Here is a 15,687-nt window from a genome sequence, read left to right as displayed (position 1 = left end):
TGGATCGCCTGTGCTCTGTGCCGTTCGCACAGAGAAGCCCCCGGGGAAATATGCGCACACGTGATTTTTGTAGCCCTCGGGCCCTGTGGGTGGAACCCCGGGGGATGGAGGGCGGCTGGGCTCCTGGGCCCCCGCTCATGGGGCTGCCCTGGGCAGGCAGAGTGGGTGGGCACACGGGCCTGGAGCGGGGTGGCGGCGGGGCTCACCTGTCCCCCGCTCCCTCCAGCGGCACCATGAGTAGCGACACTGAAATGGAAGTGTTCGGCATCGCCGCTCCGTTCCTCCGGAAGTCGGAAAAGGAGAGGATCGAGGCTCAGAACCAGCCCTTCGACGCCAAGACCTACTGCTTTGTGGTCGACTCAAAGGAGGAATATGCCAAGGGGAGAATTAAGAGTAGCCAGGATGGGAAGGTCACGGTGGAAACCGAAGACAACCGGGTAAGTCTCGCGCACGCCCTCTGCCGGCCGCCGGGCCCTCTGGGGCTCTGCATGGTCCCCGGGTCTGTGCACCCGCCCCCCCTCACCACCGGCCTCCAACAACAACCCAGTCGTGGCCGCTCAAAGCAATTCAAGTTTAGGAAGGAGGCTTTGCCAATGTTCACATTGCTTTAGGGAGATAGTAAGGGTGTGAGGCTGAAAGGCCAACAGCGAGAAGACCTCCTTCGGTAAAACACTCTCCTTTGGTAGCCCAGGTGCCCCTGCATTTTCTAGCAGTAGCTGTCTAGCTGAGGAAGGAGGGAAAGCGAGTAAGGGATCCTAGCGGACCACAGGCTCCGTGTGAAATGGCAGCCTCCCTGTTTCATGAAGGCCATGAGCAGCGTAGCCCATACATTCTGGCCAAGAACATGGTAGTGAAATCCTGGACTTCACTAGTTTCTGGAATCAAGACCAGAGGAATCTGGAAATGTTCTGAGAAAAGTTTAGAAAATATTAAAAGAAAAATAAAAAGAAGACAGTGTCACTGGGTTGGGTGTGAAGAAAGTGGGCAGGTGGGATCGCCCTTCAAGGCCATCCCCTCGCCGAGGCTCCTGGAGGGGCTCTCTGTACCCATCAGATGTCTGGGCTGCCAGGGGTTTGCAAAGCAGCAGGGACAGTGGGAAGCAGATGGTCCAGACCCATCACAAGGGGGGGCTAGTTGCTCAGGGTGGTTTAAATTACTCCTACCTAAAGGCAGGAAAAGGCAGGTTTCCCACCCACCTTGCCCAGAGTTGGGAGTGCCATAGACAGAAAGCAACAAAATCCCTGAGTGATGGAGATAATCACACGCTCTCGGTGTTCCCGTGAATCTCCCCCTGGCCCTGTCTTCTCCCGCTGTCCATGGGCCCTTTTTCCCAGGGTTTGCCCCTTGGCATTCAGGCTTCTCGTGGGACACAGACAAGAAAATGAAAACGGGGGGGCGAGACCCACAGATGACACTAGGTGGTCACCGTCCATCTTCTCACTCAGACCCTGGTGGTCAAACCAGAGGACGTGTATGCGATGAACCCCCCCAAGTTCGACCGGATCGAGGACATGGCCATGCTGACGCACTTGAACGAGCCGGCCGTGCTGTACAACCTCAAGGACCGTTACACGTCCTGGATGATCTACGTCAGTGCCCAGGGTCCCTGGGGCGGTCGGTGCAGTGGGGGTGACCCGGGTGTGACGGAGCTGTCCCATGAGGGGAGCCTGGAGGAAAAGAAGAAGGAGGGGGAGGAGAAAGGCAGGGAATGAGGGAGGACGGGGGCATTAGGAAGAAGAGAGGCTGGCAGCCGGGAGTGGGGAGGGAGCAGGAGAGCCAGCCAACGTTCGGGCCTGGGCACGGTCACTTGCTAGTCGCAGGACGGCTGACTGGTCCCCTTTGCGACTCCGTGCCTCATCTCTAAAGAGAAATCCATCCATCCTTTACAAGTTCAGCATCAAGAGGCAGAATAACAGAAGCAAAGGGTTTTACACACGCACATGTGCACACACGTTTTCCACTCCCACAGACCTACTCGGGCCTCTTCTGCGTCACCGTGAACCCCTACAAGTGGCTGCCGGTGTACAACCCCGAGGTGGTGGAAGGCTACCGAGGCAAGAAGCGCCAGGAGGCCCCGCCCCACATCTTCTCCATCTCAGACAACGCCTACCAGTTCATGCTGACTGGTGAGTGTCCAGGAAGGACCTGCCGTGGAGGGGCCGTGCTGGGGCTGCTGGCTGGCCTGGGCCTTCCACAAGAAGGGAGGAGACAAGGAGGTAGTTCAAGAGGCTGCAAGAGGCCAGATCTTTCAGGGCTTTGCAGGCCCTGCTAGGAAGTTTGGATTGAACGTAAGCATTGGTTAAACCCTATGAAACTGACATGGGGGGGCGGGGGGTGGGGGCCGGGATGAAGATGAAGATCCACGGTTCCACACGGTTCCACACAGTGGGATGAAAGGCCACTGACTGGTTTGAGGTAGAGGCTTCTGCTCTGAGTGTCACCATCAAGAAGGAGGCTCTTCGGGCTGCCCCCAGACCCCCACAAAATGCTACGAGGAGGAGGCCTGGCGTAGCAAACCGTGACTGCTTGACAAGGGGCGGAGGCCTGGGGAAGCTCCTCATATCGCTGTCAACTGTTTCATTTTGTTTTTGGCAGATCGTGAGAACCAGTCCATTCTGATCACGTAAGTGTCCAAGACCCAGGGCAGCTCCATAGCTGTGGCTCTTTGTCTCCAGGGCAGAAGGCAAAGGCACTGTTTGCTCTATGCTGTTCATTAGACAGACTTGGAGCAGGGGCGCCCGGTGGCTCACTCGGGGAAGCGTCCGACTCTTGGTTTTGGCTCAGGTCATGATCTCAGAGTCGTGGGGTCGAGCCTCGCATCAAGGTCCGCACTCCGTGGGGCGTCTTCCTAAGATTCTCTCTCCCTCTCCCTCTGCTCCTTCTCCCCTTGCACACTTTCTCTTTAAAACAGAAGAGAGGAAAGTACTTAAGAGCAGAGTCTGTGATGATAGGACAGAGGTGGAGACGTATACCCAGAAGGGAATATGTAAGGTCTCGAAAATTGGAATCACCCACTGCCGGGGGAGCTCAGCTCTGATGACCCTTCCCTTGGGCCTCTGCCTCTCCGAGTAGTTTCTCACGTTTGTCTGGCAGGTGTGGGTCTCCTGTCGCTTGGGCTATGTCCAGGCCTCTGTGGGACACCTTCGGGAGGCTGTTTCTACTAACAGGACACATTTCTCTCTCCCTCTCTCTTATATTCTCTCAAATAGCGGAGAATCCGGGGCAGGGAAGACTGTGAACACCAAAAGGGTCATCCAGTACTTTGCAACAATTGCAGCGACTGGGGACCTCGCCAAGAAGAAGGACTCCAAGATGAAGGTACAGGGAAGGGAAAGGCTTGCCAAGTTTCCACCTCTGACCTTTGTGTTAACTTCACAGCGAGGGGCGAGGGCAGGCCGGGATCTGAAGTCTCAGGAGAGCCAGTTATGCAGACAACCGAGGGTGTGTGCTTGATCGTCCAGATCCTGCGGTTCCCTAAGAAGCAAGGCTCTGAGGCTTAACTAAGGAAGGTCATTTGGGGAGCAGCTCAGAGCTTGTTCTTTTCCGCAGAATCACACCCACCGACTTAAGAGAATTGTAGCAATACCTGCTTTTCAAAACAGATAGGTTGTAACCCGTAGGAAATGAACGAAGACTCACTAGAGAGAAGCAAGGCACTGAAGCATTAAGGGGAGTTTACATCGAGACACTCAAGTGCACGAGAATGTTACAACACAGCCGCGGATCCATGCACAGGATTTGGTTGAGACTTGTCCTGGAAAGCCAGGGTGATGGGGACGGGCTCTGCCACGGGCTGCCAGGCAGCAAGGGCGGGCAGGTGGGCAGAGCTGGGGGGCATTTCCCAGTGTCATTTGTGGCTGCTTCCTCCCCTGATGGCTTGCCTTAGGGGACACTGGAAGACCAGATCATCAGTGCCAACCCGTTGCTGGAGGCCTTCGGGAATGCCAAGACCGTGAGGAACGACAACTCCTCCCGCTTTGTGAGTCTGAGTTCAGTTCGGCTGGGGTTTCTAGGGGCCTTCAGGACAGGCCAGTTTCCTGTCCTCACAGAGGCTACAGGCTCGGGGGGGAGGGAGGGGTGCAGGGGGCGGGGGTAGCCAATGACAGAATGCAACACAGCAGCGAGACAATTTCATAAAAAGCTCCAATCAACAGGGAGTAACTGGGGGCAGGGTCTCCTTTAGACAGGGTTGGCAGAAAAGGCATCTAGGGGGGGCCGGCCTGCGAACCCCAGGGCCTGCAGGATGAGGAGGGATAAAGGGAAAAGAAAGCACACACTCTCGGAAGTGGGGAAGGGCTGGGTGTACTCAAGGGACCCACGGAGAGTTTGAGAGTTCATGCAGCAGCAGCAAGGTGGGCAGGAGGTGGGTCCCATGAGGTGGGGGAAGAGGTAGACAGAGATCTGGTCACGGAGGAGCGTGGAGGCCGTGAGAAGGGAGGGGGGATTTTATTCAGGAAGTGCCTCAGCGATTCTGTAAGCCGGGAAGTGATATGGTTTGATTTACATCTTGAAAAAAGTCACTCTGTTACTTTACGGTGGGATGGGGACCGGGGGGCATTGGAGGAATTGTGGAGCGAGGGGCATGGAAGAAGGACCCATCAAAGTGGGCAGAGAAGGGAGAAGAAGGAAGATACGATTTTAAGTAGGGGAAGAAAGCTCCTGTTCATGCCGCCCAGGAGACTAGCAGGGACACTTGAGCCACGTAGACACCTGCTGTCCCCTTCCCCCCACAGGGCAAGTTCATCCGAATCCACTTTGGGACCACTGGGAAGCTGGCCTCTGCAGATATTGAAACTTGTAAGTGGACTACAGGGCAGAGGGCGTCCCAGGGTGGGTGGGGCGGTCTGGCAAACAGTGCCGCGTTTGTGCCCGTAGATCTGCTGGAAAAATCGAGAGTGACCTTCCAGCTGAAGGCTGAGAGGAGCTACCACATCTTCTACCAGATCCTTTCCAACAAGAAGCCGGAGCTCATAGGTGAGGCACGTGGGCCCTGATGTCACTGCACCAGGGAGAGTTGCACCTGCCTACACATAGGTGACTCGGCCGCCAACGGAGGATGTTTGTGTTAGAAGTGGGATGGGGCCATTTTTGACAGCAGTGTGCCAATTTGAAAGGAACTGAATCCCCTGGGCAGGAGGGAGATTAAACCACCCTGAATTGTGCAAGGGCTCCTGAAAACCAGCTGGAGCTGAGCATTTGGTTGTCCTTTGGCGCCCCCTAGTGTCCCGACACAGGAAGTAGCCTCTCCCCAGACCAACAGCCCCTCGTCCCGCGCCCAACACGGGCCTCTGCGAGTGCGGTGGGCTTTGCTCTTCCCAGTGCTTGCTCCGCCCTCTGGTCCCAACGCCTGGAAAAGGGCTGCAGCGCTTCAGCAGGTTTGGAAAAGGCTGCGACGATACGGAAGCACCTGTGCTTCCCCCCCCAACCCCGGTGTGGGCTCCTTTCCTGACCCACGCTCCGCCAGCTTCAAGTAGTCAATCTCCCCAGCCTACGCTGAGATGCACCATTTACGCGCAAAGCAAGACAATCTAGATGTTCTCTCGGGGGCTCTTAATCCTCAACGCAGCGACAGGCTGCAGGAAAGCAATTTCAGACCCTAAATTCAATTTGGGCTCCCCCGGTGAAAGTCTCAGCCCAGAATCTAGGAGCTCAGATACACTGGGTGGATGTTTCCTTTGCATCTGTGTGACGTCTTTATTTAAAATTTCTCATTTCAGAGCTGCTGCTGATTACAACCAACCCTTACGACTACCCGTTCATCAGCCAGGGTGAAATCCTGGTGGCCAGCATTGATGATGCCGAGGAGCTGTTGGCTACCGACGTAAGTAGAACCGAGAGGAAGCTGCGGGGTGCTCCTCCTCCATCACCAGGGTCAGCCTACTAACGTGCTGTCCTTTGACGGGCAGAGCGCCATTGACATCCTGGGCTTCACCCCAGAGGAGAAGTCTGGGCTCTATAAGCTCACGGGCGCCGTGATGCATTATGGGAACATGAAGTTCAAGCAGAAGCAGCGGGAGGAGCAGGCCGAGCCGGACGGCACAGAAGGTACGAGATAACCACAACAGGCCATTCGCCAGAACTGGCTGGCTGGTCAGTGGAGATCACTGGGTGCCTCTTTTGAAAGCAGTGAATCCTCCTTCCACGTGGAGAGGTGAACCTCTCCGGGACTCTGACACCTAGTGTTACCACCCCCATTTACGGAATCACTGGAATGGGCCTGTTTCGGGGGCAGTGAGACGGGACCAGGGCTCTCTGGAACCCAGTCCTGCCTTCCCATGAATCCTACCATATTCTCAGACTGACTTAGCTTCCACCGGGCACATACAAGCAGTTTAAAGAGAAGGGATGTAAAAACAGCCATGACAAGCTTCGAGAAGCTTTGAATATCATGCAGACGTTTCAAACTGGGTCTTCTACTTTGCCGGGTATCAGGGGTGCCCCTTTGTGAGCATCTTTCTTTTCTTGGCAGTGGCGGACAAAACGGCCTATCTGATGGGCCTGAACTCGTCGGACCTCCTGAAAGCTTTGTGCTTCCCCAGGGTGAAAGTCGGGAACGAGTACGTTACCAAAGGTCAAACCGTAGATCAGGTGAGCGGCTGCTTCGGGCCTGGGAGAGACACAGGCTTCCGATGGCCGCTGCCTTCCAACCCCAGTGATCTTTCCCCCGACAGGTTCACCACGCCGTGAATGCCCTTTCCAAGTCCGTTTACGAAAAGCTGTTCTTGTGGATGGTCACTCGCATCAACCAACAGCTGGATACAAAGCTGCCAAGGCAACACTTCATCGGTGTTCTGGACATCGCCGGCTTCGAGATCTTTGAGGTCTGGGTTCCTTTGCTTCGTGTTTTCATGCGGGGAGGGACGGGTCCACATGACCCCGTAGGGAGATGTCAAGGTGAGCAACATGTCAGAGCATCACATCGTGTAGGGAACTGTAGGGCAGATCAGGTAGAGAAACACCTTGTGGGGAGGGGGGTTGTGTGATTTCAAGAGAGCCGAAGACTGGGGACAAGTGGAATTTTATAAAGGACACCGCGAAGTGGATAAAAGAAAGAACTCAAATGCAATCATTGACATAGGAAGAGCCAGGAACATGGGGAATTTGATAAGCCAACCACGTGACCTTTACATAAATAACCTGCTGGTTCTGGGTTAGAAGCATATAGCCGTTCTTGAGAGCATATATTTCGCCAGACACACTGGCGAACGAAAGATGAGTTTGTAGCTCCTAGAGGAAAGCAGAAGGTACATATGGTACAGGGAAGAGTAACTACAAAATAAGGGAGACCGTGATTGGTGCACAGGAGAGATCCCAAACAAAGGGACTCAGGAGACAAAGAAACACCTTCTAGCTGGAAATTCAGAGAAGCTTCCAAGGAAGAGATGTGATCGGGGCTAGACCTTGAAGAATGTGCCCGTAGCTGAAGGAGTAAATGAGCTGGCAGAACCTGAGGCAAAGAGGAGGAAGGTTGGTGGGTCTTGGATTCTGCAGGAAGTCTGACTTTGCACGTGAACCCTCTGTGTTGGTATTAGTACAACAGCCTGGAGCAGCTGTGCATCAACTTCACCAATGAGAAGCTGCAACAGTTCTTCAACCACCACATGTTCGTGCTGGAGCAGGAGGAGTACAAGAAGGAGGGCATCGAGTGGACCTTCATCGACTTCGGGATGGACCTGGCTGCCTGCATCGAGCTCATTGAGAAGGTCTCCTGAACTGTCCACTCAGTAACGTCTTCTTGTAAACTCCCTGGCTCATCTTACAGCTCATACTTACCCTATATGCATTTTGTTTTGCTTTAATGCAGCCCATGGGCATCTTCTCCATCCTGGAAGAGGAGTGCATGTTCCCCAAGGCCACAGACACCTCCTTCAAGAACAAGCTGTATGACCAGCACCTGGGCAAGTCCAGCAACTTCCAGAAGCCCAAGGTGGTCAAGGGCAGGGCCGAAGCGCACTTCTCGCTGATCCACTATGCGGGCACCGTGGACTACAGTGTCTCGGGCTGGCTGGAGAAGAACAAGGACCCGCTGAACGAGACCGTGGTGGGGCTGTACCAGAAGTCCTCCAACAGGCTCCTGGCACACCTCTACGCCACCTTTGCAACAGCAGACGGTAACAGACTCCACAGACTGCCTCCTATCTGTGCTTTCTTGTGCCACTCAGTTCACAGGTCCAAAAAACCCCTGGAGATCTGGTAACAGCATGAGCCATCTTTGTCTTTCAGCTGACAGCGGAAAGAAGAAAGTCGCCAAGAAGAAGGGTTCTTCTTTCCAGACTGTCTCTGCCCTTTTCAGGGTAAGAAAAATGCAGGTTTATTTGCTTGTAATTGGTTTAAGTGAGCTCAACATGACCAATGTAGAGATTCTGACCTTGGCTTATTCAAGAATAGGAATGTGGTCTTAATCTGTTGTTATTCGGTGAAGTTTAATGGCAGTATGATAAAATATACATATATGAATATATAATATTATATCTAGTAACTTTATAAATATATATAATATGTAAATGAGGTTTAACAAATGTTGGTCCAGAATTCAGTTATTTTGTATAGCAGGTAGCAGGGTTGGCCGGCCTGGGGGATGAGCCCTTGGCACAAAGTTTTCCCCTTTCCTGAGGGGCACAGACAAGATCATCTCAAGCTCCCAGGGGAGACAGACACATTTCTGGGACTCGTTTCGGAGAGCATTTTGTATGTGATTAGTCTCTGGCTCACCATGAGGCAAAAGACCACTAGATCAACTATACGCCTGTACCTCTAGTCTACTAAAAGAAAGAGTTAAATAATCTCATTCTTTAGAATTCATGGTGTGTTGAAAATACAGATCTTATTTTTCATCACGGTACATCTCCGTCTTTTAAAAGCCTACCGTAGACTGTCAAATTTCATCTTTTAGGAAAACCTGAATAAGCTGATGTCAAATTTAAGAACAACTCACCCTCACTTTGTGCGCTGTATAATTCCCAATGAGACCAAAACCCCAGGTAAGATGCCTACTGACGCTTGGGGTAGACAGTGCTCAGTTTCCACCAAATCCCATGTGAAGCTGATGTCTCTCGCTTCTCTTCTCAGGGGCCATGGAACATAGCCTTGTCCTGCACCAGCTACGGTGCAATGGTGTCCTGGAGGGCATCCGCATCTGCAGGAAGGGGTTCCCAAACAGGATTCTCTACGGGGATTTTAAACAAAGGTGTGTAATCAAAACGTTCTGCGTGTGTGTAGATGCCAGAATTTGAGAGGGAGAAATCCCAACACGAAAAGGCCCACTTCAACAGAGCAGTTGTAAACTTTCATGTCAAATGATTGACCTGCCTCCCAACCAAGGGAGGTATCTTCTTTCTTCCATGTTTTCTCAAGAGCGTGTCTGGCATATGACACGGTAGGAAAAGACCTGCTTGAATTGTCAGGAGGCTTAGATTCCAGCCACTACCTAGCAGTGTGACTATGGGCAAGTTTCTTTCCCTCTCTGGACCTCGGCTTTCTTGCCCGTTAGATGGAAGAGAGGCCTGAATTAGCTGGTCTCCAAGGTTCACATCTTTGCTAATGGTCTGTGACTGTTTCTGTGTCTGCAATGGCAGATACCGAGTGCTGAATGCCAGTGCCATTCCGGAGGGACAGTTCATTGACAGCAAGAAAGCCTGCGAGAAGCTGTTGGCCTCCATTGACATAGACCACACTCAGTACAAATTTGGACACACCAAGGTAATGCCTCTCAGTTCTGACAGATGTTTGCCTGTGGTCCCTTCTGGACTTCTTCATCATGGACTCATAACATCCTTCTCCTCTGGAAGGTATTCTTCAAGGCTGGCTTGCTGGGAACCCTGGAGGAAATGCGAGACGACCGCCTGGCCAAACTGATCACCCGGACACAAGCAGTGTGCAGAGGGTTCCTCATGCGTGTGGAATTCCAGAAGATGGTGCAGAGAAGGTCAAGCAGGGCCTCTGTTCAAACATGAACTCTTTGGGGGTTGGAGTGGGGGGGGATCCTCCTGGAAATAACACATATTTTGTTTTCAGGGAGTCCATCTTCTGCATCCAGTACAACATCCGGGCCTTCATGAACGTCAAGCACTGGCCCTGGATGAAACTCTTCTTCAAGATCAAGCCACTCCTCAAGAGTGCGGAGACTGAGAAGGAGATGGCCACCATGAAGGAAGAGTTTCAGAAAACCAAAGATGAGCTCGCCAAGTCAGAGGCCAAAAGGAAGGAACTGGAGGAAAAACTGGTGACTCTAGTACAAGAGAAAAATGACCTGCAGCTCCAAGTGCAAGCCGTATGTGTTTAGGATGGTTTACATTTGCTTATGGATTTTACTATTTAGAAAGACTGGATTTGGGGTGGGGATTTTTGCTTTGCAGTTGGGATGCTTCCTAAAGGATTTCATTTATACCAAGGTACTGGAATGTCACAAACCTTATCTCATTAAAGGAAATCGTCATCCCACCCCCCTTTTTTTTTTTTTAAAGGAAAGTGAGAACTTGTTGGACGCAGAGGAGAGGTGTGACCAGCTGATCAAAGCCAAATTCCAGCTGGAGGCCAAGATCAAGGAGGTGACTGAGAGAGCAGAGGATGAAGAGGAGATCAACGCTGAGCTGACGGCCAAGAAGAGGAAACTGGAGGACGAATGTTCAGAGCTCAAGAAAGACATTGATGACCTGGAGCTGACCCTGGCCAAAGTTGAAAAGGAGAAGCACGCCACGGAGAACAAGGTACTCTCTCTCTGGGTCTCTCTGATTTCATGTAGTCACTGCGAACCAGACTATTTCTTCTCCTAATTTGCTTGTGGCCTTTTCTTAGGTTAAAAACCTTACTGAGGAGCTCGCGGGGTTGGATGAAACCATCGCAAAGCTGACCAGGGAGAAGAAGGCCCTCCAAGAGGCCCACCAGCAAGCCCTGGATGACCTCCAAGCTGAAGAAGACAAAGTCAATTCTCTGAGCAAGATCAAGAGCAAACTGGAACAGCAAGTTGATGATGTAAGTAAATAATACTGATGGGAGTCCTAGAATCAGGGTGGGAAGAGTCCCCCAGGGATCCTCCAATGCAAAGCATTTGTTCTCAAAAAGGATATGGTGCTCTTTTCAGCTTGAAAGCTCCCTAGAGCAAGAAAAGAAGCTCCGAGTTGATTTGGAAAGGAACAAAAGGAAGCTTGAGGGAGATTTGAAGCTCGCCCAAGAGTCCATATTAGATCTGGAGAATGACAAGCAGCAGCTGGATGAAAGGCTCAAGAAGTATGTCCTAAAATCATTGATCTCAGTCTTCTGAGTCTCTGGCTACTCCATCTTCACACATTCTGCATTTCCCTTCCCAGGAAGGATTTTGAGTACAGTCAGTTGCAAAGCAAAATGGAAGATGAGCAGACGCTGGGCCTCCAGTTTCAGAAGAAGATCAAAGAGCTACAGGTAGGAGGCGTCCCAGATTTTCCAGTTGTGTGAAGGTCAAGCATGTGGGCTGGGTCCCATCTGCTGTAAGCCATTTAGAGCCAGCGGGCAGGACCACGGGCCTGCCCGCCTCATCAGTTTCCTTTCTGCTAGGCTGACATAGCAGTGATGAACAATTTTTCCGTAACTTAAGATAAAATACATAATGAAGGTATTGGTTGGGGGTCAACATTTACTTGAATGGACAATGTCCTAGGTTGGTCCCTGCAGGAATAATGACCACGTTGGGGCACGAAAAACTCCTAGTAAAGGAAATTAACAACAGTCCTATTCCCCTGGGAGAAGCCCAACCATTGGTTTATTTAAAGAGAATGGAAACGAGCCTGTACTTGATGTTCAGAGTGAATCACCCTGGGGACCTACTGCCCGTGGGTGAATGGCCGCCCTCCACAGGCTCGGATTGAGGAACTGGAAGAGGAGATTGAGGCGGAGCGGGCAACCCGCGCAAAGACGGAGAAACAGCGCAGCGACTACGCCCGGGAACTGGAGGAGCTGAGCGAGAGGCTGGAAGAGGCGGGAGGGGTCACTTCCACGCAGATAGAGCTGAACAAGAAGCGCGAGGCCGAGTTCCAGAAAATGCGCCGGGACCTGGAGGAGGCCACCCTGCAGCACGAAGCTATGCTGGCCACCTTGAGGAAGAAGCACGCGGACAGCGTGGCCGAGCTCGGGGAGCAGATAGACAACCTGCAGAGGGTGAAGCAGAAGCTGGAGAAGGAGAAGAGCGAGTTCAAGCTGGAGATCGATGACCTCGCCAGCAACGTGGAGAGCGTGTCGAAATCCAAGGTGCTCTGGCAGGATGGGGCCCAGTGCTTTTGAGGAGAGACTCCTCTGGGTCCAGTCTGAATAGGGCCTTCATGTTCTCCCCGTTCTCAATCCTTTAGGCTAATCTGGAGAAAATATGCCGAACTCTGGAGGATCAGTTGAGCGAAGCCAGGGGCAAGAATGAGGAAATTCAGAGGAGCATGAGCGAGCTGGCCACACAGAAGTCCCGTCTGCAGACGGAGGCTGGTGAGCGATGAGATGGGAGGGGTGGTCGCCTCCGGGGCAGGGAGGCCACTGGTCAACACCAAAGGGCAGCTCCGTGTAGGGGAGACTCCCTAGGAAAGCATATTTGCGGAGAGAAGAAATCAGAATGACTCAAAAAAGAGTCATTCAACATATCGTGATGGAGGGAACATTGAAAGTTCAGTAAAAACAGGAGCAAGAAAAGTGAATCGGAACGAGAGGGGAGTCAGAATATCACTTGCTTCAAGCTCTTTCAACATGCATAATACCTTGCATCAGGAAGAATCTAAATGGCAGAAACAATACTAGAAACGAATTCCCAAGGCTCTTCTATTTCTTGATGCACACGAATTCCAATTCGTGGTCTGCAATCAAGTGTTTTAAACAATACGTAAGGAAACACAGCCAGTGTGTGTCGGTGCCTGGTGTGTAGGAGAAACATAGGGGAACATTATCCAGGGCTTTCACCTAGAAAACGTGGCCCCGCGCAGCCCTGGTCCTCCTGCCCATCATCCCAGTGAATTAATCAATCCTTTGCTGGCAGTCACAACCAAGATAGCGAAGAAAGATGGTTTACTTGCCCCTTCTATAGTCATCTTGGGGCTTCACCTCTGGAGGCACTATGTCTCTCCCTCCACCTTTTTCCTCTTACTTCTGCGTAAGCCTATAAACCTGAACCCACCACATTTACCCAAGAGTCCAACTTCAAATTACAAGCTATAAAATCTTAAGGAAGGCACTATTTCTCTAATGACAAATCAACAAACATCTGGACACACCAGCCACTAAGAGGTCTGATGGGCATTTTTAGGAGGTAATGTTTAAATTTACAACTTTAAAGCCCAACTTATGGGCTGTGTCTTTGATTTCTCCCTTCTCCCTTGTCATTTACTCTCTCCCCGGATCTTAGCACGGTGCCTTACACACACTAGGAATTCGATGAATGGATGAGTGCATGAATAAAATGAAAATATTTCCTTCTGGACCTAGGCGAGCTGAGTCGTCAGCTGGAGGAAAAGGAAAGCATAGTGTCCCAGCTTTCCAGGAGCAAGCAAGCATTTACCCAGCAAATAGAAGAGCTCAAGAGGCAGTTGGAGGAAGAAAGCAAGGTAAGGCATTTGACGGACCGCTTTCTTGGTCTAGCCTTCAATTACTCCAAGAAAACAGGGCAACGTTATTCAGCCACTGGAGAATCTCCTCTTTCTTGACTCCCGCAGGCCAAGAACGCCCTGGCCCACGCCCTGCAGTCCTCCCGCCACGACTGCGACCTGCTGCGGGAACAGTATGAGGAGGAGCAGGAGGGCAAGGCCGAGCTGCAGAGGGCTCTGTCCAAGGCCAACAGCGAGGTGGCCCAGTGGAGGACCAAATACGAGACAGACGCCATCCAGCGCACAGAAGAGCTGGAGGAGGCCAAGTACGCAAGTCCATTTGCCTGTAGAAGAACAAGAGAGCTCAGACGATAAGATGATAGAGGGCGTGGGTGTTAGAGCTCCTCGGGAATGGCTTTGTTCCATTACAAGGTGCTTCCCCACCTCATCTGTGTCTTAATGCAGCGCTGTGCACCCTCGAGAGGGACCTGGAGTTAACACTTCATTAAGACAAACCGCTTTGATCTTGGTTAGAGACAAGGCCAGTTATTGATCACTGGTTTCGAGCACACAGGAGGTTCCCCTGGGCTTAGGAAAGCAAATGACTGCTTGAGTCGTACAGAGGAGTGATTCCAAATTGATGAATAGTGATGTTCAAGAGAATTGAGATTTGAATAGTGCCTGCTTCTCTTTCATATTCTTTAAGGAAAAAACTTGCTCAGCGCCTTCAAGATTCGGAGGAACAGGTCGAGGCTGTGAATGCTAAGTGTGCCTCCTTGGAGAAGACCAAGCAGAGGCTGCAAGGGGAGGTCGAGGACCTGATGGTTGATGTTGAGAGAGCGAACTCTCTGGCCGCCGCTCTGGACAAGAAGCAGAGGAACTTTGACAAGGTATGGGGTCAGCTCCACGCAGGCTGAATGGGGCTCCCGGGTAGTCATGGAAGGAGGACGCTGGGTCCCAGTCCTGCCCCTGCCCCCACCAGCCGTGTGGCCTTAGGCAAGTCCTAAGCTTCACTGGGCTGTTGTTTGCTTGTGTGCGAAATGAGATGGGCCTGCGAAGAGGGGGGAGGTCCCTTTCAAGCTGTCAACAGCTTGAACACATTGCTGGCATGTGTTCAGTTCCCACCTCTGCTGGCCTGTCTGGGGGGGCTGACATGTGGGGGTCTAGCTCGGGTCCCATTAGGAGGTTCTCTGAAAGCCTCCCTTTTAGTATGACATTAAGATGACTTGAACCAAAGTTTTAAGGAAATATTTAGAAGTGCGGGGCCATTCTCATATTAAGAAAAGGGCAGTTGGACCCAGAGATACCTTCTCAGAGGATCGAGGTGCTTCTGAGAGATGACGACTGTTGCTGATAGGTTAGATCTTGACTAAACTTATGGAAGGAAATCTGGGCTCCTCAAATCGAGACCAAGGCGCCAGGCAAGAGACACCGCCAAGGGGAGCCCCGGTTCTAGAAGTATTTTCCTTAACGCTTATGCCTAGTTGGGAGCTTGGAGCAGAGCCAATCAAGGGCACACCTGCCATGTCTGTGTTCCAGGTGCTGGCCGAATGGAAAACCAAGTGTGAGGAGAGCCAGGCAGAGCTAGAGGCATCTCTGAAGGAGTCCCGCTCCTTGAGCACCGAGCTCTTCAAGCTGAAAAATGCCTACGAGGAAGCCTTAGATCAACTTGAAACTGTGAAACGGGAAAATAAGAACTTGGAGCGTAAGCGGTTTGACACAGCCTGATGTTCCCCCTTGGCAGTGGGGGGGCCTGGCTTTGGGACGCAGATCCCCGCGCGCCTCTGTCTCAACCCAGTCTTATCTCTAGGAAGCAGCCACCTTAGAAGGACGGGGAACTAGTCACCAAGCATTCAGGAGGTGTTTGCCGTGCCTGGAAACCTGGGCAGAGGCATTCGAATGCAATCCAGACTTCTGTGTTTGCAGAGGAAATTGCGGATCTCACGGAACAAATCGCTGAGAATGGTAAAACCATCCATGAATTGGAGAAATCAAGAAAGCAGATTGAGCTGGAAAAGGCAGATATCCAGCTGGCTCTTGAGGAAGCAGAGGTGAGCAGAATGTGAACAGACAGCGCCGGGAGGGGTTTGGATACAGCCCCCCCTCCCCAGGTGGAGCGGCGGGGGGGGGGGGGGGGGGGGGGGGGGGGGGGGGGGGG

At 52.2% G+C, this 15,687-nt stretch overlaps 1 protein-coding gene across 1 annotated transcript in view; it reads left to right on the top strand.

Moving 5' to 3' along the window:
- Positions 1 to 233: 233 nt before the first annotated feature.
- Positions 234 to 15,687, top strand: part of LOC111161157 (myosin-3) — a 19,150-nt gene continuing 3,696 nt past the window's right edge. The window contains exons 1-31 of the mRNA XM_022524690.1: positions 234 to 437; positions 1,446 to 1,589; positions 1,970 to 2,126; positions 2,596 to 2,623; positions 3,210 to 3,318; positions 3,887 to 3,979; positions 4,734 to 4,797; positions 4,876 to 4,974; positions 5,718 to 5,821; positions 5,907 to 6,045; positions 6,470 to 6,588; positions 6,672 to 6,821; positions 7,533 to 7,703; positions 7,805 to 8,111; positions 8,224 to 8,294; positions 8,894 to 8,981; positions 9,070 to 9,187; positions 9,576 to 9,699; positions 9,789 to 9,925; positions 10,015 to 10,270; positions 10,464 to 10,706; positions 10,795 to 10,971; positions 11,081 to 11,226; positions 11,307 to 11,397; positions 11,830 to 12,219; positions 12,318 to 12,444; positions 13,432 to 13,550; positions 13,659 to 13,855; positions 14,236 to 14,419; positions 15,069 to 15,234; positions 15,456 to 15,580. Of these exons, the coding sequence (XP_022380398.1) occupies positions 234 to 437; positions 1,446 to 1,589; positions 1,970 to 2,126; positions 2,596 to 2,623; positions 3,210 to 3,318; positions 3,887 to 3,979; positions 4,734 to 4,797; positions 4,876 to 4,974; positions 5,718 to 5,821; positions 5,907 to 6,045; positions 6,470 to 6,588; positions 6,672 to 6,821; positions 7,533 to 7,703; positions 7,805 to 8,111; positions 8,224 to 8,294; positions 8,894 to 8,981; positions 9,070 to 9,187; positions 9,576 to 9,699; positions 9,789 to 9,925; positions 10,015 to 10,270; positions 10,464 to 10,706; positions 10,795 to 10,971; positions 11,081 to 11,226; positions 11,307 to 11,397; positions 11,830 to 12,219; positions 12,318 to 12,444; positions 13,432 to 13,550; positions 13,659 to 13,855; positions 14,236 to 14,419; positions 15,069 to 15,234; positions 15,456 to 15,580 (4,647 nt within the window). The remainder of the gene's footprint in view (positions 438 to 1,445; positions 1,590 to 1,969; positions 2,127 to 2,595; positions 2,624 to 3,209; positions 3,319 to 3,886; positions 3,980 to 4,733; positions 4,798 to 4,875; positions 4,975 to 5,717; positions 5,822 to 5,906; positions 6,046 to 6,469; positions 6,589 to 6,671; positions 6,822 to 7,532; positions 7,704 to 7,804; positions 8,112 to 8,223; positions 8,295 to 8,893; positions 8,982 to 9,069; positions 9,188 to 9,575; positions 9,700 to 9,788; positions 9,926 to 10,014; positions 10,271 to 10,463; positions 10,707 to 10,794; positions 10,972 to 11,080; positions 11,227 to 11,306; positions 11,398 to 11,829; positions 12,220 to 12,317; positions 12,445 to 13,431; positions 13,551 to 13,658; positions 13,856 to 14,235; positions 14,420 to 15,068; positions 15,235 to 15,455; positions 15,581 to 15,687) is intronic.

The sequence above is a fragment of the Enhydra lutris genome, unplaced genomic scaffold (assembly GCF_002288905.1).
Source record: "Enhydra lutris kenyoni isolate GAN:26980312 unplaced genomic scaffold, ASM228890v2 scaffoldscaffold82, whole genome shotgun sequence".
NCBI lineage: Eukaryota > Metazoa > Chordata > Mammalia > Carnivora > Mustelidae > Enhydra > Enhydra lutris.
Note: the sequence above shows the minus strand (reverse complement) of the source record. Positions and strands in the feature narration are given on the sequence as shown.